Genomic DNA, 25,934 nt, shown 5'->3' on the forward strand with positions numbered 1-25,934 from the left:
GATCGGAGGTGGGGTAGGCCGCAATCGGGTCGGAGGCCGGCGGTTGTGGAGTAAGGCCTATAGGAGCTGATCCGCTTACCTCCATGTCGCGATCCACTCGGTTTACGTCTGGAGAACAGATCCTCTGCCTTTGCTTGGCTGGGCTTCTTGTCGTCGGGCTATCAGTCCCCGAGGAGGATCCGCTGAGGGAAGTAGCCCGGAGATGTTGTTGTTGTGAGGCCTTCTCCGGATGCTCAGTCTCGCGTTATCCGGCGCCATTTTGTACAGACCCGCGCGCTCCGAAGAAGTTCGGAAGTTTCCGCGGTGTCTGTGGGTTCTTCTTATTTTTGGGCATATTTAGTGGATGCGGCGGTGTCTGCGCTATGTCTCGGATAGATTTATGCAGGTGTATGTCAACGATGGAGTTGCGAGAGGGTGGTTCTCTCCGGTGGCCAAGCGGAGCTCTCAGCTCAGGCCCCTATTTTGGAGCTCGGTCGCCATCGTCCCCTCCACACGCTCGGAATTTTGAGAACCTGCTCTCAAACATTTGTTGGTGGGAAATTCCAACAACAAATGTTATATGGAGCCTACACACGGTCGGGCTTTCAGACAACAAGCTCACATCCAACATTTGTTGGCAGAAAATCCTATCGTGTGTGCGGGGCATTAGTCACATGGCTGATACAATGGCTACCCTGTTTCCCCGAAAATAAGACCTAGCGTGATTGTCGGTGATGGCTACAATATAAGCCCTACCCCCCCAAATAAGCCCTAGTTAAGGTCTTATTTTCAGGGTAGGGCTTATTTTAGGGGGTATGGCTTATATTACAGCCATCACCGACAATCGCACTAGGTCTTATTTTCGGGAAAACAGGGTAGTACAGATATTTCTACTCAAATTGAGGACCTTGTATATTAAGATATAGGATATAGACATACAGTATTCTCCTTTTTTTTTTTAGAAACAATTTGATTTGATCCCCTTTTCACACTTAGATCAGCCATTCGTTTCACAGCTGCCACCTGGGTGAAGATCATGTTGACCATGTTGACTATGTTGACCAAGATCCAACTGGCTGTCAAGAAAATGGGGAACAGACAGGTGAGAGAAAGTGGAACGTTCTTCTATATATGAGTATAACAAAGAGGAAAAAGTTCCTGTCAGGAGAGGAGGTGTACGTTCCAGTGATAACATCAAAGTATTATAAGTATTATAACCACATCTATGATTGAATGAAATAAAAATAAAATAAATAATATAGTCAATTGGTGAAAACCATCCACTCCTATGTGGAGAGTAGGGACCTGAAAAGAGTCCAATCTCCCAATGTGAGTTCAAACACCACAAAGAAAAGTACACAACTGCTGCCAGAGCTCCCTCTTCTCTCATTGATTCAAAATGCCCGTTCTCTTCCCATGCCATCATAAGTTCTGCTCACCTTTATGGTTTTGACCCTGGCATATCAAGAGTTCAAAACTAGCATGATACATTCTTTGGAATGAAGAAGAAATGGCTGCAGATCGACAGAAATCCAAATGCCGTTTATTGATCGAAATGAATGAAATTGTACTGTGTGAAACGCGTCGACAAGACTTGTGTGTTGGTGTCCTTTGATGTCGTTTTGGTGATTATCAATAAACGTAATTTGGATTTCTATTGATGTGCATCCTTTTCTTCTTCATTCCCTATACCCACGGAGGCGGGCCGGGGCTAGAACTTGATCAGAGTTCCTATCAGGCATAGTCAATTCACCTGGAGCGGAGAGTTCTTTATTCCTATGGTATATTCTTTGCCAAGAAATGGGTACGTGTCTCCTTTAACCACGTGCGTTTAACTGGCACTTGCGCGGTCATGCAAATTTAATTTTATCATTTTTTTTTTCACACAGTTTTCTTTTGATTGTATTTGATCATCACTGTTTTTTTTTTTTTTTTGTTTTTTTGTTTTTTACGATATATAAATGAATAAAAGATCGAAATTTTTTGAAAACAAAGCAATTTGATTTGATTGACAGCAGTGCGAGGCAATGGCTGTGCGAGCCAATGGCTCGATCTATCCAATCAGCACACGAGACACCGGCCGAAGCTGGTGTGCTCGTTCCCGTTGTGTGTTAAAAGTGTGTCCGATGTGTCCGCCATAATGTCGCAGTCTCGATAAAAATCGCAGATCACCGCCATTACTAGTAAAAAAATTAAAAAAATAATAATAAAAATGCCAAAAATCTATCCCCTATTTTGTAGACGCTATAACTTTTTGCGATTTTTATTACCAAAAATATGTAGAAAAATACATATCGGCCTAAACTGAGAAAAAAAATTTGCTTTTTTAAAAAAGTAATTGGGGATATTTATTACAACAAAAAGTACCAAATATTGTGGGGTTTTTTTTTCAAAATTTGCAGCTCTTTTTTTTTTGTTTATAGCGCAACAAATAAAAATACAACCAAAAGAAAGCTCTATTTCTGGGGAAAAAAAGACGTCAATTTTGTTTGTGTACAGCTTCGCACGACCGCGCAATTGTCAGTTAAAGCGACGTAGTGCCGTATCGCAAAAAATGGCCCGGTCATTAACCACTTCCCGACCGGTGCATGACTATGTACGTCGGCAGAATGGCAGGCAAACTGGCATACAGGTACGTCCAGTTGAAATTGCCGCCCTGCCATCGCGTGTCGGTCGGGACCCCCATAAGTTCGGAAGCGGGTCCCCCATCGTCTCATGGGGAGGCGGAACAGGGAGATGCGGAAGTAAACAGCATCTCCCCGTTCTGCCTAGCAACAAGTGACACTGATCTCTGCTCCCTGTGATTGGAGCAGAGATCAGTGTTCACTAGCACACAGCCACTCCCCCCCACAGTTAGTAACAGGCCCTTAAGACACACTTAACCCCTACACTGCCACCCCCTGGTTAACCCCTTCACTGCCAGTGTCATTTACACAGGAATCAGTGCATTTGTATAGCAGTGATTGCTGTATAAATGACAATGGTCCCAAAAATGTGTCAAAAATGTCCGATGTGTCTGCCATAATGTCGCAGTCACAACAAAAATCGCTGATCGCCGCCATTATTAGTAAAAAAAAATATATATTAATAAAAATGGCATAAAACTATAAAATATTTTTTAAATGCTATAATTTTTGAGCAAACCAATCAATAATCGCTTATTGCGATTTTTTTTTTACCAAAAATATGTAGAAGAATACATATCGGCCTAAACTGAGGGAAAAAAAAGTTTTTTTTTTATATATATATTTTTGGGGGATATTTATTATAGCAAAAAGTAGAAATGACCTCCTAAAATGAAGGTGCGTGTTATACGACTGTGCGTGTTATATGTGGATAAATACGGTATATCCAAATATTATTTGGCAGCAGTTGCAAACTCTGGCCTCCTGGTCTATTTTCCTTGCCTTGAACAAACAAGAAACTCAATCCACCCCAACTCCTTATTATGGAGCTTCTCTTTTAACATCCCAAACATGGATCATCTACAACAAATGTACAAAAAAAACATCTGGAGGCGAAACAAAGACAAATTCTCGCTTATAACACTCAAATACCATATGACCGCTTCCCATTTTAACCCACCCAACTAATTTCCACAGCCTATGGTTCAGCCCCTGGTGCCAGTGTTCTAATTTTAGGCAAGGATAATTGATGGATGGATGGAGTGAGTAATGCCGTGTACACACGAGCGGACTTTTCGAGGGAGTAGGTCCGGTGGTCTTTCCGACGGAATTTCGGCAGGGTGTTCCCACGGACTTTCCGAATGAACGGACTTGGCCACGCACAATCACACCAAAGTCCGACGGATTCGAACGTGATGACGTACGACCGGACTAGAATAAGGATCGTTCATAGCAAGTAGCCAGTAGCTGCCCTAGCGTCGGTTTTTGTCCGTCGGACCAGCATACACACTAGCGGATTTCTCGATCCGGCGGAGTTCCGGTGGAAAAATTTAAAACATGTTCTATTTCTAAAGTCCGCCGGATTTTTGGCAAGCAAAGGTCCGATGGAGCCCACACACGATCGAATTGTCCAACGGACCTGTTCCGTTGGACCTTTGCTGTCAAAAAGTCCGGTCGTGTGTATACGCGGCATAAGAGATTGCTTTCCTTTTCGGAAATTCAAGACAGATAGTCGATCCCTTCCAAAGCCTTTTAATCATACTTGCAGATCTTCTACTGCACTCAAACTCTCTCACCAACCCAACAGTTATCACCATGTACACCTTTTGAACTGACTTGTAAGGGCCATCTAGAAAAGAGGCTAATCTCCAATATTTATAAATTCCTAATAGCTTCGCCAAGTGACCCATTTTGGAAAAATAACTACATGCTCCACTGGGAAACAGATTCAGATCAGGAACTCGGCTATACAACATGGCCAACTATATGACATAGGCCTAGCTAGGTTCTATCAAGAGAACTCCTTTAAAATGATCTCCCGCTAGTATTACACACAAGAATTTCTATATTCAATCTACTTACCCACCTCCAACCTATGCCTGAGATGGGGAGACTCAGTAGGTGCTTTACACCACCTCTTTTGGACCAAAATACACAATTTTGGCATGCTGTGATGTCTTGGATTTCTAAACTCACCGACAGCACAAATTCTCCAGATGCATTACATTAGCCCTTAAGCCCTTGTACACATGGTCGGACATTCTGACAAACAAATCCGTTGGATTTTGTCCGACAGATTTTGGCCGAAACTGTTGCATACACACGGTCGGACAAAGTTGTTGGAAAATCTGATTGTACATAACATGATGGCGTTATTTCGTTACGATGGGACTACGTTCAGGCTAGTAGCCAATAGCTCTGGTCTAGGAATTTGATCTGAGCATGAGCATTTTGTCCGTCGGAGTAGGCTACACATGATCGGAGTATGTCCGATCGGAGCATTTTGTCGGAAAATTTTACCAGCAAGTTGGAAAAGTTGGTCCGTCGGATATTCCAACTGAAACAGTCCGATGGAGACCACACACAGTCGGAATATCCGACAAAACGGTCCGATAGGACACATTCCGTCAGAATCTCCGACCGTGTGTACAAGGGCTTAGAGTACTCTTAACCATCATTTTCCTCAAGTCTAACGAATTCATATCTCATATCCTGACTGTATCGAAATGCCTTAAAACACTGCATTGGAATAGAACTTCTCCACCCTTGCAAAAAGATCTCTATGCACGTATTGGGGAGATCCAATTGATGGAACGCTTATCGGCCAAACTCCATGACAACCCAGATAATTTCAATACGATATGAGAACGCTGGAATCTCATTAAGTCAGATATATAATGACACTTTGAGTAACCTTGCTGGCACTGAGGTTTCCAGTGACTGGACGTTTCCCCTGTCTTTTTGTCTATTTTCTTTTTTCCACTCTCTTCCATTCTATCCTCTGCCCCTTTCTGGCCGTCACCAAAACCTCACCTCTCTGGCAGTATTTGCTGCACTGTAAACACCAACACTCTGTTCTCTTACCCTGTATGTACTCAGGATAAAGACCATACAAAGGGATCTTTACTTTGCACCTATCTGCCTCAATTAAAATACTTTCTGTAAAGCAGTTTTTATATTCTCTCTCTGTAAATTACCTTAAATAAACAGTTATAGGAAGAAAATAAAAATGAACACACCCCAAATGACTGGTGACTTTTTTTTATATGATTAGATTCCACCTCCAGCCCTTCAGTTGGTGTACAAAGATAGTGATGGAAAACTGCAGCTGAATGAGAGGGTGCTACAGAGTTGCTTCCTGCAGAAGAAGGTGTCAAAGTACCCCCTGTACCTTATATGTGGGATCGGTGAGAGGAGGAAAGGAAAGTCCAGTCTACTGAATTATATCCTGAGAGCCCTTCACTGCCTGGTGAGTAAACCCATCCATATCATATCCTGAGAGCCCTTCATTGCCTGGTGGGTAAACCCGTCCATATCATATCCTGAGAGCCCTTCATTGCCTGGTGGGTAAACCCGTCCATATCATATCCTGAGAGCCCTTCATTGCCTGGTGGATAAACCCATACATATCATATCCTGAGAGCCCTTCACTGTCTGGTGGATAAACCCATCCATATCATATCCTGAGAGCCCTTCACTGCCTTGTTGGTAAACCCGTCCATATCATATCCTGAGAGCCTTTCATTGTCTGGTGAGTAAACCCGTCCATATCATATCCTCAGAGCCCTTCACTGCCTGGTGGATAAACCCGTCCATATCATATCCTGAGAGCCCTTCACTGCCTGGTGAGTAAACCCATCCATATCATATCCTGAGAGCCCTTCACTGTCTGGTGAGTAAACCCGTCCATATCATATCCTGAGAGCCCTTCACTGCCTGGTGAGTAAACCCGTCCATATCATATCCTCAGAGCCCTTCACTGCCTGGTGGGTAAACCCGTCCATATCATATCCTGAGAGCCCTTCACTGCCTGGTGAGTAAACCCGTCCATATCATATCCTGAGTAGGGATGAGCCGAACACCCTCCGGTTCGGTTCGCACCAGAACTTGCGAACGACCCCCGCGTTCGGTACGAACGTTAGAACCCCATTGAAGTCTATGGGACTCGAACGTTCGAATTGGAAAGTGCTAATTTTAACGGCTAATATGCAAGATAGTGTCCTAAAAAGGGTTTGGCGATCTGCCTCCTGCCTCAGGGCACATGGGTCACTGCAAAAAAAAGTTTTAAAAACTACCGTTTTGGCGGGAGCACTGATTTTAATGACGATTAAAGTGAAAAAAAAAAAGTTAAATATTCCTTTAAATATGGTGCCTGGGGGGTGTCTATAGTATGCCTGTGAAGTGCCACGTGTTTCCCGTGTTTAGAACAGTCCCTGCACAAAATGACATTAAACGGAAATAACACCATTTAAAACTGCTTGCGGTTTTAATGTTATATCTGGTTCCTGCAATATGGTTGAAAATCATTCAGAAAAATGGCATGGGTAGCCCTCCCTGCCCATTACCAGCCTATTTGGGTCTTGTACACATATTAAGGGGAACCCCGTACCCATATTAAAAAAAGGAAATGCGTGTGGCCCCCAGGCCCTATATACTCAGAACAGCAGTATACAGGCGGTGCAAACAAGACAGGGACTGTGTAGGTTTGTTGTGTTAAGTTGAATCTGTTTGTCATTTTCAACCGGTACATTTTTAAAGTGTAGCTCCAGTCAAAAAAAATATCTTTAAGCTTTTTGGAAAACATAGGGAAGGGTTATCACCCCTGTATAATTTGTTTTGTCGTCCATCTTTTTTCATCTCACTTGCTGCTGTCTCCTTGCGTTTGCAAGTAGGAGATGTTTGTAAATTGGATGTTTGAAAGTAGGGGCCTGCCCTATATTATAGCGGTATGTACTGGGTACAGAGCACGCAGACAGCACGCACTATATCCTAACACTACTGACTGCAAGCTCTATTATTAACCACTTGTTAGCCCAATGTTTGCATAAAGTGAAAGATGAAGTTATGCTGAGTGAATAGATATCAAACATGTCACTCTTCAAAATTGCACATGCCCGTGGAATGGCGCCAAACGTCGCTACTTAAAAAATCCCCATAGGCGACGCTTTAAATATTTTTTTACTGGTTACATGTTTTGAGTTGCAGAGGAGGTCTAGGACTAGAATTATTGCTCTCGCTCTAACATTCTCGGCGATACCTCACATGTGTGGCACATGCGAGCACATGGGGACATGGGCGCTTTAATTTTTATTTTATTTTTTTATTGTTCATTTTACTTTATTTATTTTAGTTTGACATTTTTTTTCCCAAAAATATATTTTTGATCACTTTTATTCCTATTACAAGAAATGTAAACATCCCTTGTAATAGGAATATGGGGTGACAGGTCCTCTTTACAGTGAAATCTGGGGGGTCAATATGACCCCACATCTCACCTCTAGGCTGGGAAGCCTGAAATAAAAAATAAAAAAAAGATTCTGGCTTTGATTGTACTGGCGAGTTGGTAGAAGCACCGGAGGGCGGTGAGGGGTGGGGGGCGTCTATGGCTGGGTATTTCAGGGTATCACCGAGTATGGCTGGGTATCTCTGAGTATGGCTGGGTATGGCAATTTATGGCAGGGTATTACAGAGTATTGGCGGGGTATTGGCGGGGTACTACAGAGTAATAGCAGGGTACTGCAGAGTATTGGGGGTACTGCAGAGTAATGGCGGGTACTGCAGAGTATTGGGGGGTACTGCAGAGTAATGGGGGTTACTGCAGTGTAATGGGGGGTACTGCAGAGTAATGGCGGGGTACTGCAGAGTAATGGCAGGGTACTGCAGAGTAATGGCAGGGTACTGCACTGCAGAGTAATGGCAGGGTACTGCACTGCAGAGTAATGGCGGGGTACTGCAGAGTAATGGGGGGTACTGCAGAGTAATGGGGGGTACTGCAGAGTAATGGGGGGTACTGCAGAGTAATGGCGGGGTACTGCAGAGTAATGGCAGGGTACTGCACTGCAGAGTAATGGCGGGGTACTGCAGAGTAATGGGGGGTACTGCAGAGTAATGGGGGGTACTGCAGAGTAATGGCGGGGTACTGCAGAGTAATGGCGGGGTACTGCAGAGTAATGGGGGGTACTGCAGAGTAATGGGGGTTACTGCAGAGTAATGGCGGGGTACTGCAGAGTAATGGCAGGGTACTGCAGAGTATGCACTGGTATTGCAGATTATTGGCAGGGAATTGAGGGGTTAAATTCGGTGAGCAGCGATGTGGGCACTGCAGATGCAGCCCACATCGCTGCTGACACCGATCTCTTTCCCCTCCGCTGTACCGATCGGTACAGAAAGGGGAGGGAGGAACAGGCGTCATAACATGACGCCGGTTTGTTTCCAAGTGATCACTCCGTCATTTGACGGAGCAATCACGTGGTAAACGGCCGCTATGAGCAGCCGTTTACCGTGATGCGCCGGGTCCTATGGACCCGGCGGTCACGGATGCTCTCGAGTGCGCACACCTCGGGGCACGCGAGAGCAGAATTCTGGGAGGCCGTTAATTAACGGCCTCTCTGAGTTAAACAACCGCCCTGAAGCCGTTAATCGGCAATGGGCAGTTGTTAAGTGGTTAAAGCTAGATCACTAGCTATATAGGTGAGGTGAATATAGTGGTGTATACTGCAGTCAGGGCACAGACAACAACCACTACACAGCAGCAAGATAGGAAATCAGCCAAAAACGATTGGTGTGTACTGTGTTGAAGGTACACAGAACACCCACTGCTTCAGATGCAAAGTAACACACTACAGGAGGCCGCCTTAAAGGCGGCCTTATATAGTGTGGGGCGTGCACTACACGGCCTGAGCTATGATTGCAGTGCATTGTGGGCCACACGAATTTTGCCGCGAACGGCCCAAACGTTCGGAATTCGGCGAACGCACGAACGACCGATGTTCGAGTCGAACATGTATTCGACTCGAACACGAAGCTCATCCCTAATCCTGAGAGCCCTTCACTGCCTGGTGGGTAAACCCATACATATCATATCCTGAGAGCCCTTCACTGCCTGGTGAGTAAACCCGTCCATATCATATCCTGACAGCCCTTCACTGCCTGGTGAGTAAACCCGTCCATATCATATCCTGAGAGCCCTTCATTGCCTGGTGAGTAAACCCATCCATATCATATCCTGAGAGCCCTTCACTGTCTGGTGGATAAACCCGTCCATATCATATCCTGACAGCCCTTCACTGCCTGGTGAGTAAACCCGTCCATATCATATCCTGACAGCCCTTCACTGCCTGGTGAGTAAACCCGTCCATATCATATCCTGGGAGCCCTTCACTGCCTGGTGAGTAAACCCGTCCATATCATATCCTGAGAGCCCTTCACTGCTTTGTTGGTAAACCCGTCCATATCATATCCTGAGAGCCCTTCATTGCCTGGTGAGTAAACCCATCCATATCATATCCTGAGAGCCCTTCATTGCCTGGTGAGTAAACCCGTCCATATCATATCCTGAGAGCCCTTCACTGCCTGGTGAGTAAACCCGTCCATATCATATCCTGAGAGCCCTTCACTGCTTTGTTGGTAAACCCGTCCATATCATATCCTGAGAGCCCTTCACTGCCTGGTGAGTAAACCCGTCCATATCATATCCTGAGAGCCCTTCACTGCCTGGTGAGTAAACCCGTCCATATCATATCCTGAGAGCCCTTCATTGCCTGGTGAGTAAACCCATCCATATCATATCCTGAGAGCCCTTCACTGCCTGGTGAGTAAACCCGTCCATATCATATCCTGACAGCCCTTCACTGCCTGGTGAGTAAACCCGTCCATATCATATCCTGAGAGCCCTTCATTGTCTGGTGAGTAAACCCGTCCATATCATATCCTGAGAGCCCTTCACTGCTTTGTTGGTAAACCCGTCCATATCATATCCTGAGAGCCCTTCACTGCTTTGTTGGTAAACCCCGTCCATATCATATCCTGAGAGCCCTTCACTGCTTTGTTGGTAAACCCGTCCATATCATATCCTGAGAGCCCTTCACTGCCTGGTGAGTAAACCCGTCCATATCATATCCTGAGAGCCCTTCATTGCCTGGTGAGTAAACCCATCCATATCATATCCTGAGAGCCCTTCACTGCCTGGTGAGTAAACCCGTCCATATCATATCCTGACAGCCCTTCACTGCCTGGTGAGTAAACCCGTCCATATCATATCCTGAGAGCCCTTCATTGTCTGGTGAGTAAACCCGTCCATATCATATCCTGAGAGCCCTTCACTGCCTGGTGAGTAAACCCGTCCATATCATATCCTGAGAGCCCTTCACTGCTTTGTTGGTAAACCCGTCCATATCATATCCTGGGAGCCCTTCACTGCCTGGTGAGTAAACCCGTCCATATCATATCCTGACAGCCCTTCACTGCCTGGTGAGTAAACCCGTCCATATCATATGCTGAGAACCCTTCACTGCCTGGTGGGTAAACCCGTCCATATCATATCCTGAGATCCCTTCACTGCCTGGTGGGTAAACTCGTCCATATCATATCCTGAGAGCCCTTCACTGTCTGGTGGGTAAACCCATCCATATCATATCCTGAGAGCCCTTCACTGCCTGCTGGGTAAACCCATCCATATCATATCCTGAGAGCCCTTCACTGCCTGGTGGGTAAACCCGTCCATATCATATCCTGAGAGCCCTTCACTGCCTTGTTGGTAAACCCGTCCACATCATATCCTGAGAGCCCTTCACTGCCTTGTTGGTAAACCCGTCCATATCATATCCTGAGAGCCCTTCATTGTCTGGTGGGAAAACCCATCCATATCATATCCTGAGAGCTCTGCATTGTGAACACGGGAGGTAGGTGCCATTCAGAAAATACCTTTTCTCGACGAATGCAAAATGCTAAGCATTCTCTGATTGGATGAGGTGAGGAGCGCTATGTCACCACCCCACCTTTCCACCTCATCCATCAGAGACTGCTTTGCATTCATTGATAAAATGCATTCTCTGAATGGCTCCCATGATTAGCAGCCTATCTCCTGTGTTTAGAATGTAGGGCAGGACACGGAGGCAAGTGGTGATCACTATTGTAGTGGTGTCTGCGTCAGTGATTTCCAGCTTCCAGGGCATCGGCCAGGTATGGCATATACATAGTTAAATTGGTCCAAGCTGGAATAAATGTAATTTAGTAAAAATATCTATACCTGGTATTCTTCATTAATATGTGTTTTTCATACCTACCTGAAGTTTATTTTACTGTTTACATGAAGCTGGTCAGGGCCGTCTTTAAGGCAGGGCAAAAGGGGCAGCTGGTCAGGGCCCTGTCATTGTTGGGGGCCCAAAGCAGCTGCCTCATACTTGCTAACTATCCCAATTTAAATTCCCTTGTCCCTTGAAGTTTTAGTCCTGTGCTGTGTCCCGATATCTGGTACTAATGCTGCCCAGCTCTGCCCTATTGTTGTATACAAGTAACTCACCTGTAGACCCTGTGTTTACATGTAAATAACTGGCATTCATATGTAAATAGCAGCAGCATTAGTAAGTAAATAGATGCAGCCGGCGGCATTGATATGTAAATGAAGGCAGCATTCATATGTGAGGTGATGATGTGCTGTAACCTCTAGCAACGAATCAGTGAGCCATAATGTGTGCTGTAACCTCTAGCAACTATTCAGTAAGCAGTAATGATATGCTATAACTTCTGAAAACCAATTGCAATTTCTGCCTGATCTGATACATTAAACTGATTTTAAGTCTAGCTGTTATTTATTGTATGTCTCAGAGCAGATGGAGAGTGAAATTGCATGGGGGGGCAAGAAAATGTTTGCCCAGGGTCCAATCAATATTAAAGACGGCCCTGAAGCTGGTTTATAAAACCTACTTTTTTTTTTTACAGATTGAGTGTGTTGAATTGATGATGATTTTCCTTTGTAGGAGAGAGGCCAGCCGGTCAATCTGGGGCAGGATGATGACCTCCCAGAGTTTGAATGGAGAAGTGGTATTGACAGTGTAACAAAGGGGATTTGGATCTGGAGCAAACCCTTCATCCTGGAGAGGAATGGGGAGAAGGTTTGAAAAAAAAACCTTTCTGTTAAATTATATAGGCTGATATCTTATCATATATAAAGATGGACAAATTATTAGGGATGTAGTCCTGCCATTATCCAAGCTTCCTCACCAAGAAAATCTCAAAGCCTCTCTGGTGCAGCAATGACTGCTAGAGTCCAACAAATAGACAACAAATCTGAATTGTACACGTGAATCATCTCAGGATCACTGCCAATCCATCCGTGCTTCTTAATTTGTCTTTAGATAAATTGCTTGCTTGCGTTGGTATAGAGGACCCATCCCGAGAAATAATACTAAGCCCTTGTACACACGATCGGAGATTCCGACAACCAAATCCATCGGATTTTGTCCGACAGATCTTGTCCGAAACTGTTGCATACACACGGTCGGACGAAGTTGTCGGAAAATCCGATCGTTCAGAACGTGATGACGTTATATCATTACGACGGGACTATGTTCAGCCTAGTAGCCAATAGCTTTGATGTAGGAATTTGATCTGAGCATGCATGGCACTTTGTCCGATCGGAATTCTCTACACATGATCGGAGTATGTCCGATCGGAGCATTTTGTCGGAAAATATTTCCGGCAAGTTGTAAAATTTGGTCCGACGGATATTCCGACGGAAACAGTCCGATGCAGACCACACACAGTCGGAATATCCGACAAAACGCTCCGATCGGACACATTCCGTTGGAATCTCCGATCGTGTGTACAAGGGCTTAGAGAAGTCAGTGCCAAGCCAGATCTGGTATCCCTATAGGCAATGATAGTAGGGCCTGCTATCATCACTATCCAACACAGGTTCAGTACCTGAAATATAGAAGCAACAGTGACAAAAAAGAGCATGTCCTGAAATTGGTTCTGGGTTGTGGGGTGGAGGTTGAGCTCTTTCTTGTTTCACTGGCCCAGTGGATAGGTTGGAACTGTAATTGCAGTCTTGCCTATCTTGGATATTGGCAAACAGACACAGAGAGACAGGTAAGAAAAATATACATTACATACGCATCACATTCATCTGAACTTATTCTGTAATGTTCAGAATTCAACTCTGAGTGTCAGGTACATACCCATCAATTATATTCACATGGGTAACTGTATACATTCCAAGCTATGTTCCCGACACTCCTTAGAACTAAGAGCCACTAGGATCAGGGGTAACATTTCATCAGTATCACAGAAGAAGTCCAGTTTAATGACTAAGTACTAAAAGCTATACAATGATCTGGACAAATGAGAATATTCACAGGCAATTTACAAATAAGCTTTGGTCAAATTTACAGTTTGTTAAAGTGGTTGTAAACCCTTACAAACCACTTTGACCTACAGGTAAGCCTAGATTAAGGCTTACCTGTAGGTCCAAGAAATATCTCCTAAACCTACACGGTTTAGGAGATATTTACCTGAAGACAGCGCCGTAGACAGCGGCGCGCAGGCGCACTGATTAAGCCGCAGATCGCGGCGATATGAGGCGAGTGTCGGCTCCCGTGCGCATGTGCGGGAGTGACGTCTTCGCTGCTCCGGCGAATCACAGCGCCGGAGCAGCGAGACCCACCAAGAAGATGGACGCTCGGAACTACAGGGGACAGCAGTGACTTCGCTGGCTCCTGTGTCAGGTAAGTGACACATAATGGACTACCATGCGATGCATAGTAGTCCATTATGCTTTACCTTTGCAGGGAATCAAAGAGGAAGTAAACCCATCAGGGTTTACTTCCTCTTTAAGCAAAGTTGGATATAATAGATGTACAGTATCAATTTTTTAGTGAAACCATCTGTTCCAAATCTGATATAGTCTAAGCCCTTGTACACACGGTCGGACCTTCCGACAACAAAATCCGGCGGATTTTTTCCAACGGATTTTGTCCGAAACTGGTGTTGCATACACAAAGTTGCCGGAAAATCCAATCGTACGGAACGTGATAACGTTCGGTCGTTACGACAGGACTACGTTCAGGCTAGAAGCCAATAGCTTTGGTCTCGTAATTTGATCTGAGCAGGCGTGGCACTTTGTCCAATAGGAATTCTCTACAAACGATTGGATAAAGTTCCGATCGGATCATGTTGTCAGAAAATTTTATATCCAGCTCTCAAACTTTGTTGGTCGGACATTCTGACGGAAAAAGTCAGATGGAGCCCACACACGGTCGGATTATCCGACAACACAGTCCGATCGGACATTTTCCGTCAGAAATTCCGACCGTGTGTACAAAGGCTAAGGAGTGTCCTTTGGGATTGGTTCATTGACTGCTTTGGTGACCATTTACCTTCTCCTCACAGATGGCGGTATTTGTCCTGGACATGGAGGGCTCGCTGGATATTGAGGGTGACCAGGAGATCTGCCCTAAACTGTCTGCACTGTCTATGTTACTCAGCTCACATCTGGTATTAGATTCTAGATGTCATCTATGTTATATTACATTTTCCAGTAATGTTCTAAGGTATCTGTTTGTTGATAATAATGTGTCATCTTACATGTATTCTGCAGATTATTCATGCGAATGCAACTCTGAACACCACAGAACTGGATTATCTGGAGGTAAGTGGTCTATGAGATCCCATGGTTTAATAAATAATACAAATTGGGTAACCTCAATGGATAGTCAATGGTCCTCTCTCTATGTGGTTATAGTTTCCACATTTGACCAGGTGTGTCCACACTGTTACTTAACCACTTGCTTACTGGGCACTTAAACCCCCCTCCTGCCCAGACCAATTTTCAGCTTTCAGCGCTGATGCACTTTGAATGACAATTGCGTGGCCATACAACACTGTACCCAAATTAAATTTTTATCATTTTTTTCCCACAAATAGAGCTTTCTTTTGGTGGTATTTAATTACAGCTGGGAGTTTTATTAGCAAAAAAAAAAAAATCGTTTAATAGTTTGTTATAAAATTTTGCAAACAGGTCATTTTTCTCCTTCATTGAAGTGCGCTGATGAGGCGGCACTGATAGGCTGCATTGGTGGGCACTGATAGGCTGCATTGGTGGGCACTGATAGGCTGCATTGGTGGGCACTGATAGGCTGCACTGGTGGGCACTGATAGGCATAGTTAAGGCGGTACTAATAGGCACAGATAAGGTGGCACCGATAGGCACAGATAAGGCAGTACTGATGGGCACAGATAAGATGGCACGGATGGGTGGCACGGATGGGTGGCATGGATGGGTGGCACTAAGGGGCACTGATAGGTACCACTGATAGATGGGACTGATGGGCACTGATAGGTGGCACTGATAGGTGGCTCTGATAGGTGGCACTGCTGGGTACTGATGGGCGGCACTGATTTGCACTGATGGGCACTGGTAAATGACACTGATGGGCGCGGATATGTGGCACTGGGGTGCAGCACCGTTGTTGAGGCAGATTGTGGGCACTGATGGGTGGCACTGTGGGCACTGCTGGATGGCACTGACGGGGGGCACTTATTTTTTAATGAGGTGGCACTGGCAGGGGGCAGGTGGGCACTGGCAGGGACGTAGTCCCGGCAAAGGAGGTCCGCGCTGTAGCCATCATTCGGCTATAGTGCGGGTCTCTAGTGGTTAAGATGCAAAATGCAACCAAGGCATCTTCAGACATGTTTATGACATTGACATCCACTGTAACGTTAAGCGTAAATTTTGCTCGGTGCACTAGTAAAATCCCAAATGAAAACATCCTTCTGGGCATTTGTGGCATTTTGGTGTCCTCTTTTGTGACTATGTCTGTCATTGTGGTTAGTACCTGTGTACGACTTTGTGTCAAAGGTCCAACCTGGCACCTTACAAAGCCAAAACAATAATGCCACCTACACACGACCAGTTTCCCCGTCGGAATAAACTCTGAAGGTTTTTCCGACGGAGTTCCTCTGAAACTGTCTTGCCTACACACAGTCACACAAAAGTCCGACCGTCTAGAATGCAGCGACGTACAACGCGTACGACGGGACTAAAAAAAAAAAGGAAGTTCAATAGCCAGTAGCCAATAGCTGCCGTCTCGTACTTGCTTCAGAGAATGCATCGTTTTTTTGGTCCGTCGGAACAGCATACAGACAAGCGGTTTTCCCGATAGGAATTGGTTCAGTCGGAAATATTTAGAACATGTTCTATTTCTAGGTCCGTCAGAATTTTTGAAAAAAAAAAAAGTCAGATGAGGCCCACACACAATCGGAATATCCGATGATAAGATTCCGTCTGACTTTTTCTGCTGGAAAGTCCAACCGTGTGTACGAGGAATTACTCTTTACAATGGTTCTTGGTGAAACCTTGACATACATTGAACTCCATGGGCTAAAGTAGCTGTACCGATCCATACTATTTGTAATATTCCTCAGGCAGTGTCAGGTAAAAATGTTTACCAATTGTTTATAAAAAGGTTAGAAAACTGTGAAAAGGTCAAATAAAGTGAAGTTAACAGCAGATCCTTTGTGAGTTAAGCCACTATTCCAAGAATGCGAAAGCTCATGTAATGCAGACTGATAAGTATTTCGATATAAGGCTACCATTATTGGGGCGGACTGACCATTGGGCCACTTGGGCACTGCCCGAGGGCCCCCTGCCACTAGGGGGCCCCATTAGGGTTGCCAGCCTCAGTAAAACCAGGGAAAGCATGTAAAAATCTGTGTTTTTTTTTACATCTGTCTCTGAAATGTCCCTTACCAACATCCTTTTGGTCTAAAAATTCTTAGATTATAGCTACCCCACCTCTCCAGTACCTTCTCAGCCAATAGAAACATGTCTTGTCTGTGTATATTGTGTGATTGTATACTGTGTGCGTTTGTGTATACTGTGTGGCCCCATAATCTCTGATTGCCTGGGGGCCCCATGAGTTGTCAGTCCGCCCCTGTGGACAGCAACTCTTTTTGAAGGGTTTCCTCAAAGTGATTACCTCTCATCCTCCTCGTCCATTTCTGATTTTCATTGCAGAGCTGCTGTAGAACTATAACATCATGTCTACCTTGGTGTAAAATATTAGTTTGATCAACCATACTCAAAGTGATAACAACCCATTATGTTAGAGAATCTGATTAACATATCTTGTTTTTTTCTTTTTCTTTTCTCATTGATCTTTCCAGAAGTATGTTAATTGGTCCAAGTTGATGGAAGATTCATCTTTACTACAACATCTGCAGGTAAATGAAGCAGTTTATTATCTCATAGAGGTTTTTTACAAGGGACTAAACTTCCTATGTGACAGTGGCAGTCTCCAAATTCACCACTGCTATCAGAACGTGATGATGGCGCTCCCAACAGCATCCGTGAAAACAGAAAATTTCTGGGTTAGAGAACAGCAATGTAAATACCTGCAGAATGAGAGTGATCACCACTAGGGATGAGCCGAACACCCCCCGGTTCGGTTCGTACCAGAACTTTCGAACGGACCCCACGTTCGTTACGAACGTTAGAACCCCATTGAAGTCTATGGGACTCGAACGTTCGAAATGAAAAGTGCTAATTTTAACGGCTAATATGCAAGATACTGTCCTAAAAAGGGTTTGGGGACCTGGCTTCTGCCCCAGGGGACATGGGTCAATGCCTAAAATGTTTTTAAAAATGGCAGTTTTGGCGGGAGCACTGATTTTAATGACGATTAAAGTGAAAAAAAAAGTGAAATATTCCTGTAAATATGGTGCCTGGGGGGTGTCTGTAGTATGCCTGTGAAGTGCCACGTGTTTCCCGTGTTTAGAACAGTCCCTGCACAAAATGACATTAAACGGAAATAACACCATTTAAAACTGCTTGCGGTTTTAATGTTATATCTGGTTCCTGCAATATGGTTGAAAATCATTCAGAAAAATGGCATGGGTAGCCCCCCCTGCCCATTACCAGCCTATTTGGGTCTTGTACGCATATTAAGGGGAACCCTGTACCCATATTAAAAAAAGGAAATGCGTGTGGCCCCCAGGCCCTATATACTCAGAACAGCAGTATACAGGCGGTGCAAACAAGACAGGGACTGTGTAGGTTTGTTGTGTTAAGTTGAATCTGTTTGTAATTTTCAACTGGTACATTTTTAAAGTGTAGCTCCAGTCAAAAAAACTATTTTTAAGCTTTTTGGAAAACATAGGGAAGGGTTATCACCCCTGTATAATTTGTTTTGTCGTCCATCTTTTTTCATCTCACTTGCTGTTGTCTCCTTCCGTTTGCAAGTAGGAGATGTTTGTAAGTTGGATGTTTGAAAGTAGGGGCCTGCCCTATATGCTCTGCAGAAATGGCAGAACAAGGTGTTGGTTTTGCCACAACATTGTAAGCCCTCAAAGTGACTCTTGGTGGGCGCTGGAGCGCCCTGCTGTGAACGATTATATCAAGAATTGTAATTACATGCCATTGTTGAACAGTGGTAGAAAAATTGACCTTTGGTGGTTGTGGTGCTGGTGCCACAACACTATAAGTCCTCACAGTTACTCTGGGTGGGCACAGGAAGGGGCCCTCCTGTGAAATATTATATCAAGAATTGTAATTACATGTCCCTGTTAAACAGGGGCAGAAAAATTTGGCCTTAGGCACTGCTGCTGGTGCCACCACACTGCAACCTCTTCCATATACTCTAGTTTTATTGCAGGAATTAGCCCTGCTGCAAAACATTGCATCAAAAATTGTACTTAATCGCCCCTGTTAAACAGGGGCAGAAAAATTGGGCCTTAGGCACTGGTGCTGGTGCCACTACACTGCAACCTCTGCCATATACTCTAGTTTTATTGCAGGAATTAGCCCTGCTGCAAAGCATTGCATCAAAAATTGTACTTAAACGCCCCTGTTAAACAGGGGCAGAAAAATTGGTCCTTGCTGGCCTTCCAGACATGGTAATGGCCTGAAGGGAGTTGGGTAAAACAACAGTTGGGTAGTTTATATTGTGCTGGAGGCACACAACACCCACTAACTCCTGCAGATGCCTTTTTTATAGAACACCAGAGATAAAGGGGTATATACAGATGTATACTGTGCTGTGCTGGAGGCACACACAACTTCCTACCTCCTGCAGATGGCAAGTGGGCTCAAATAGAGAACAGCTATGTAGGTGGATATAGCGGTATGTACTGGGTACAGAGCACGCAGACAGCACGCACTATCTCCTAACACTACTGACTGCAAGCTCTATTATTAAAGATAGATCACTAGCTATATAGGTGAGGTGAATATCGTGGTGTATACTGCGGTCAGGGCACGCAGACAATAACCAGAAAACAGCAGAGATAAAGGGGTATATACAGATGTATACTGTGCTGTGCTGGAGGCACACACAACTTCCAATAACTCCTGCAGATGACAATTGGGCTCAAATAGAGAACAGCTATGTAGGTGGATATAGTGGTATGTACTGGGTACAGAGCACGCAGACAGCACGCACTAGCTCCTAACACTACTGACTGCAAGCTCTATTATTAAAGATAGATCACTAGCTATATAGGTGAGGTGAATATAGTGGTGTATACTGCGGTCAGGGCACAGACAATAACCACTACACAACAGCAAGATAGGAAATCAGCCAAAAACGATCGGTGTGTAACTGTGTTGAAGGTACACAGAACACCCACTGCTTCAGATGCCAACACACTACACGAGGCCGCCTCAATGGCGGCCTTATATAGTGTGGGGCGTGCACTACACAGCCTGAGCTATGATTGGCCACAGGCATCCTGCCTGTGGCCAATCATGGCTCTCCTCGCTGCTGGCACAGCGATTGGCCAAGCATGTGGGGTCACAGTGCATGCTTGGCCAATCATGAGCCAGCAATGCACTGTGCCATCGCAGTGCATTGTGGGCCGTGAGCGCCACACGAATTTTGACGCGAATGGACCAAGTGTTCGGATTTCGCCGAACGGACGAACAGCCAATGTTCGAGTCGAACGTACGTTCGACTCGAACACGAAGCTCATCCCTAATCACCACTAGGATCAGTTAACTCCACAGTTAAATCCATTACACACACAAACCATGGCCAGGGCTGGACTGGGACAGAAATTTGGCCCTGGACTTCATCCAGACCGGGCCAGTTAAATTTTTTCCGAACACGCACAAAAATAGTATATATATGCTGTTGGGGAGTGGGGTGGAGGACACAGAGGGACAGTGTGGGTGGTGGAGGACACAGGGGGGCACTGTGGGGGGGGGGGGAGGACACAGTTAAACATCGTGGTGGGTGGAGGACACAATTGGAAATAGTGGGCGGTGGAGGACACAGGGGGGTGGAGGACACAGGAGGACACAATGGGGGGGGGGGACACAGTGGAGGGTAGAAGACACAGTGTGGGTGGAGGGCACAGTGGGAGGTAGAGGACATAGTGGGGGTGGAGGACACGGGGGACACAGTGGGGGGTAGAGGACATAGTGTGGGTGGAGGGCACAGTGGGGGGTGGAGGACATAGTGGGGGTGGAGGACACAGGGGGACACAGTGCGGGGTGGAGGACACAGTGTGGGTGGAGGACACAGTGGGGGTGGAGGACAGAAGGGGACAGCGTGGGGGGTGGAGGACAGAGGGGGACAGCATGGGGGGAACAGGAGAGTATCATGGGGCCTCCTGTGATCCTGTTGGAGCCATTACTTTGACAGGCTGTCACCTAAAGTGCCTGACCATGCCTGACCATGGCTGCCACTACCTTGTTTCAACCCAAAAGACCCAGAGTATCTGTTGTAGCAATCCTGATGTAGCACTACCTCCAACGGAGCAGATTGGCAATTTGGATTCTCTGCTCTGCTCCTCAACTCCAAGTACAACCTCAGCCCCTCTGGCACACCTGGTTGAATGAAAGTTACCGCATACACTTATAGGAACAGAATTGTGGATTCCTTTAACTCAACTGTGAATTAGTATCAGGAAAGAGACACAAGACTTTTTAGTGGTAAATGAACTCAATGTATTGGTACGGGTTAGAGTCAATAGTGTTGTGACCATAAATGAGCATACAGAAGGTAGGTTCAGACACAATCTGATAGACAGTATAATCACGCTATCAAAATAACTTAGAATAGAGTTCTATACCACTAGACTGGAATTAACACATACATCAGCAAAGTCAGCAATAAACAGTTTATAAGCATTTACTGCAATGTGAATTATAATACTATAACTAGTCTAGAGTGCACTCTATGAGAATGACTAGGATATGATGCTAAGTCCCCTGAGAGGTACCTCTTAGCATAGGCAATAAGCAAAGGTCCCTGTGTAGCAGCTGTAAAGGGACAGTGTTTAGTCCTAACTCTTCAGCCTGTTAGCGTTGGAGTCCAGTTGAATGGTTGGTGCATATGAGAATAATCCCAGTTAAGCCTGAAGCCTGCAGGCAACAATAAAGCTACTAGATAGCTGTATGATCAGTTCCCAAAGGGCTCAGTCTCTCTAGCAGCAAATAGTAAATCCTCAAAGCAGCAGCTCACCAGTTCCAGAGATATTGCAGCTCATCATCCGGGCACACATGATTAGTCTACTCCCTGTCTGCTCTGCACCCAGGTTACTCTAGCTGTCAGCATTCCCAAACTCAGCACTCTGGACCCCACTCAGGCCGCTGATATGCTGCGGTGATGGTGCACACTGGACAGCGATGTGCACTATCCATTCTCCCTCGCGGCAAGAGAAAGTTGTGTTCTGTACGGCCTGAGAAAATGAAGCTCTTTCCTCTTCCTGGAAATCTCCCTTTGGGAAATGTAGTTCAAATGCTCTTGATTACAGCTGAGTCTCAGATTCAGATTACTTGATTAACCCCAAAGGGAAATCGTTAAGATACAGTTACATTCAATCAAAGCAACACAAAATCACAATAACAACAACACTGCTGCCCAGCTTGGAACCAAATGACCACCCAGCACAGCTGAAGAGAACCAGACCATAACCTAATGCCTGATCATCACCAGCAGTTTTTTTTTACAAATTTATTATGCTTAGAGCGGCACTGCTCTCTTTCCCATATGGTGAAGAAATATTTTGTCATAGGATTAGTAAAGTCCTCAGGTTTCAAAAAACATAACAATTTTATAGATATTAAAGCGTTGAGAAAAAAAAAAAAAAAAAACATTCCCCTCCGAGTGATCTGAGTACATTGCCAGGGGTTTAACGAACGTTGTTGCGGATTTCTACTTTTTGCTATTCTGAAGAAATCACTGTTTGTTCCTCTGCCCCTGGGCTGAGTGATTCTAATGGGAGTGGTTTTATAATTATCAATCAGCTGCAGCACCTGCAGAGCTGTAATGAGTAAAGTTGCAGGGTCTGCACCCCTTTAGACGTTATTGTCTATTGGGAGTATCTCTCCAAAAATAAAAATTTTTGTTGCAGGGATTGCCTGATATCTGACTTGTTTCTTAGTGTAGATTTCTAGGAAAATCAGTGAGCTGATCACACAAGCAGGAAATGATGATGTTTCTGGGGAGGGTGGGGGCGTTTTGTACACATTCTCTGTACAGAACACCTTCAGGTTCCCATATTGCACTTTACAAAAAATTACAGAGCTGCAGATTGAAAGGGAAGGTCATTTTTAATAATATTAAATTACAATGACTTGTGTCGCAATTGTATATGCTATATTATTATTATTTTTTTTATTTTATTTTTTTTATTTGCTATTTGTTTTCCCTATGAAAGTGGAGTTACCCTTTAAAGTGGTTCTAAAGGCAGAAAGTTTTTTTACCTTCATGAATTCTATGCATAAAGGTAAAAAAATCTTCTGTTTGCAGCAGCCCCCCCCCCACCTTAGCCCGTCCTAATACTTACCTGACCCCCAGCTCGATCCTGCAGTGTGCACGGGAGCCTTGGCTCTCTTGCAGGGCCGAGGACAAGGGGTGGGCAGGAGGGACAGCTGCCCCTGGCGCAATGGTTTATTGCAGGGGTAGGGGGCACCCTGACCCTAACCCTAAGGGAAAGGGGGGCGCAGTTTGGCATCTTTGCCCTGGGCGCTGGGTATTATTTTTTTTTATTATTATTTGCTATTTGTTTTCCCTATGAAAGTGGAGTTACCCTTTAAAGTGGTAGAAAGTTACCCTTTAGGTATTATTATTATTATTTTTTATTTGCTATTTGTTTTCCCTATAAAAGTGGAGTTACCCTTTAAAGTGGTAGAAAGTTTTTCTACCTTCATGAATTCTATGCATAAAGGTAAAAAAATCTTCTGTTTGCAGCCGCCCCCCCACCTTAGCCCATCCTAGTACTTACCTGACCCCCATCTTGATCCTGCAGCACGCATGGAAGTCTTGGCTCTCCTGGGTCACTCTCTTCTCATTGGTTGAGATACAGCAGCAGGAGCTATTGGCTCCCCTCCGCTATCAAGCACAGCCAGTGAGGAGGGAGTGAGGGGGCGGAGGTATATAGACACACAGAGGCGACTCGGGAGCAAGCACGCACGAGTGCTCCCAGAGCATGCAGCTTGTTCTGGGGGCAATTAGCAAGGGGGGAGGAGCCAGGTGTGACCCAAGAAGAGGAGGATTGGAGCTTTTCTGTGCAAAAGCATTGCACAGAGCAGGTAAGTATAACATTTGTGTTTTTTTTTTTTTTTTTTTTTTTTAATCAGAACCTTAAGAATGGCTTTAATGAAAAGACTAAACAAAAAATAGTGCAAGCAAAAAAATTACAGAAAATAGCAACAGAAAAATAAAGGGGAATACAAATTAAAGGTAAGCAAATCAAGTATCCAGCACAGCATACTCCTCTAAATCTTCCCTCTACTGCATTAATAGCAACCCAGAGAGAATACATCACAGCAAAGTAGTCCAGGGTTTTGGAGGCACGTGGGACCCCTTTGTCAGGCATGCTGTGTTGTGCTGGCAAATATTTATATTGTTATGTGACGTGGAAAGGGTTACGTGATGGATGGATTTTATCTCAAATCATTACTTCATAAATGAAGATTTTTTTTTTTTGCAGCACTTGGATGTTCTGGTGAGAGACTCGAAGGATCCTGACCGCTGCGGCCGTGAAGCAGTTCATGTCTACCTACAGCACGAGCGTGAGGTATGAGGGTAAATGGGAGGAGGGCTCAGAAAATTAGGAATTTTTCCTACAATCATAAGTTTGAAAAACATATTTCTTTTATTAAATTTGTTTTGCCTGACTTTTATTTCTTGGTCCTGATACTCCTGAGTATGTACAGTATCTCCTTTCCACTCATATTTCCACTCACATTCAGCAGTGTCTAACTACAGTAAATGCATGGGACCTGGTATGACACCACTGTAAGCCACAGACACACAGTTTCTTCCTTTTATAAATACACCTGCTATTGTAGTTGATACATTATATCCTTCTCAAATAGACATCTTCTCCCCCTGAAGAAGACACTTTGTTGAAACGCGTTGGCGTCTTTATGTTCACTCAGTTCAGCTACATTTTACATGCACGGGGCTCACCCCTTTGTATTTACCATATTGAAATTACTGTGTGACTTTTTTTTTATTTTAACGGTGTTGTCAAAATGTTTTTCTTCTTTTTGAGGTTTTTATATATTGATATTGATGTCGGGCGGCACAGGGGTGTTGTGGTTAGCACTCTCACCTAGCAGTAAAAAGGGTCGCTGGTTTGAATCCCCACCATGACACTACCTGCCTGGAGTTTGCATGTTCTCCCTGTGCCTGCGTGGGTTTCCTCCGGGTACTCCGGTTTCCTCCCACACTCCAAAGACATGCAGGTAGGTTAATTGGCTTCTGTCCCAAATTGGCCCTAGTATATGAATGACATAATGCTTGTAATATTTTTACTGAATTAAAACATATACTGTACCTACTCTTGCTACTTTTATTGGCTTATTGGTGCTCACCTCATCTAAAGTCCCAGGGCGAATTTTTCTTTTTTGTTGCATATTATAGGGATGGAGGTGTGTTCCCGGTGACACCAGACCTTATCTTGTTTTCTATAGTATATGAATGGGGACCTTGGATTGTGGGCTCCTTGAGGGTAGGGACTGATGTGAGTGTGCAATGTACAGGGATAGGGACAATTGTAGACACTCACTCAGGTTGAACTGGATGGACTGGTGTCTTTATTCAACCTTACTAACTATGTAACTACTATGTAACTATATTATAAACTTTGTAATTTTTTTTATCTTTACATTACTTTCATTCTCAATATTACCTGGGTATCATATAGTCCCAATTCCCTTCCATACTCCATTGCAGGTTTTCTTTTCCATCGTATTACAGGGATAGATACCATCTTTCTTAACTAGTTCCAGACCGGATCCTGTACCTATAAGTCGGCAGAATGGCATGGCTGGGCAAAGTAACGTACCCTTACATTACTTTGAATTTCCCACCGTGCGAGCGTGCCTGCCGAGAGCTCCGTGACCGTGGTCGTGGGTCCCACGGACTCAATCGTCACAGGTCCCGCGGACTCGATTGCCGTGGGGATACCCACAATCATGTCACGGAGCTCAAGAACGGGGAGATGCCGATGTAAACAGCATCTCCCCGTTCTACCTAATGACAGCACACTGATCGTCTGATCCCTGTCATCGGGAGCAGCGATCAGTGTGGTGTCACA

General features: G+C 44.8%; 1 protein-coding gene across 1 annotated transcript in view; it reads left to right on the forward strand.

Annotated features, from left to right (window-relative positions):
* The first annotated feature begins 983 nt into the window (after window positions 1–983).
* LOC143923410 (RING finger protein 112-like) overlaps window positions 984–25,934 on the forward strand; it is a 66,253-nt gene continuing 41,302 nt past the window's right edge. The window contains exons 1-7 of the mRNA XM_077447067.1: window positions 984–1,081; window positions 5,659–5,853; window positions 12,362–12,496; window positions 14,775–14,879; window positions 14,983–15,033; window positions 17,550–17,606; window positions 24,321–24,407. Of these exons, the coding sequence (XP_077303193.1) occupies window positions 1,016–1,081; window positions 5,659–5,853; window positions 12,362–12,496; window positions 14,775–14,879; window positions 14,983–15,033; window positions 17,550–17,606; window positions 24,321–24,407 (696 nt within the window). The 5' untranslated portion in view covers window positions 984–1,015. The remainder of the gene's footprint in view (window positions 1,082–5,658; window positions 5,854–12,361; window positions 12,497–14,774; window positions 14,880–14,982; window positions 15,034–17,549; window positions 17,607–24,320; window positions 24,408–25,934) is intronic.

This window comes from Lithobates pipiens, unplaced genomic scaffold, assembly GCF_037356315.1.
Source record: "Lithobates pipiens isolate NorthernLeopardFrog02 unplaced genomic scaffold, aLitPip1_a1.2 Scaffold_22, whole genome shotgun sequence".
NCBI classification, from domain to species: Eukaryota; Metazoa; Chordata; class Amphibia; order Anura; family Ranidae; genus Lithobates; species Lithobates pipiens.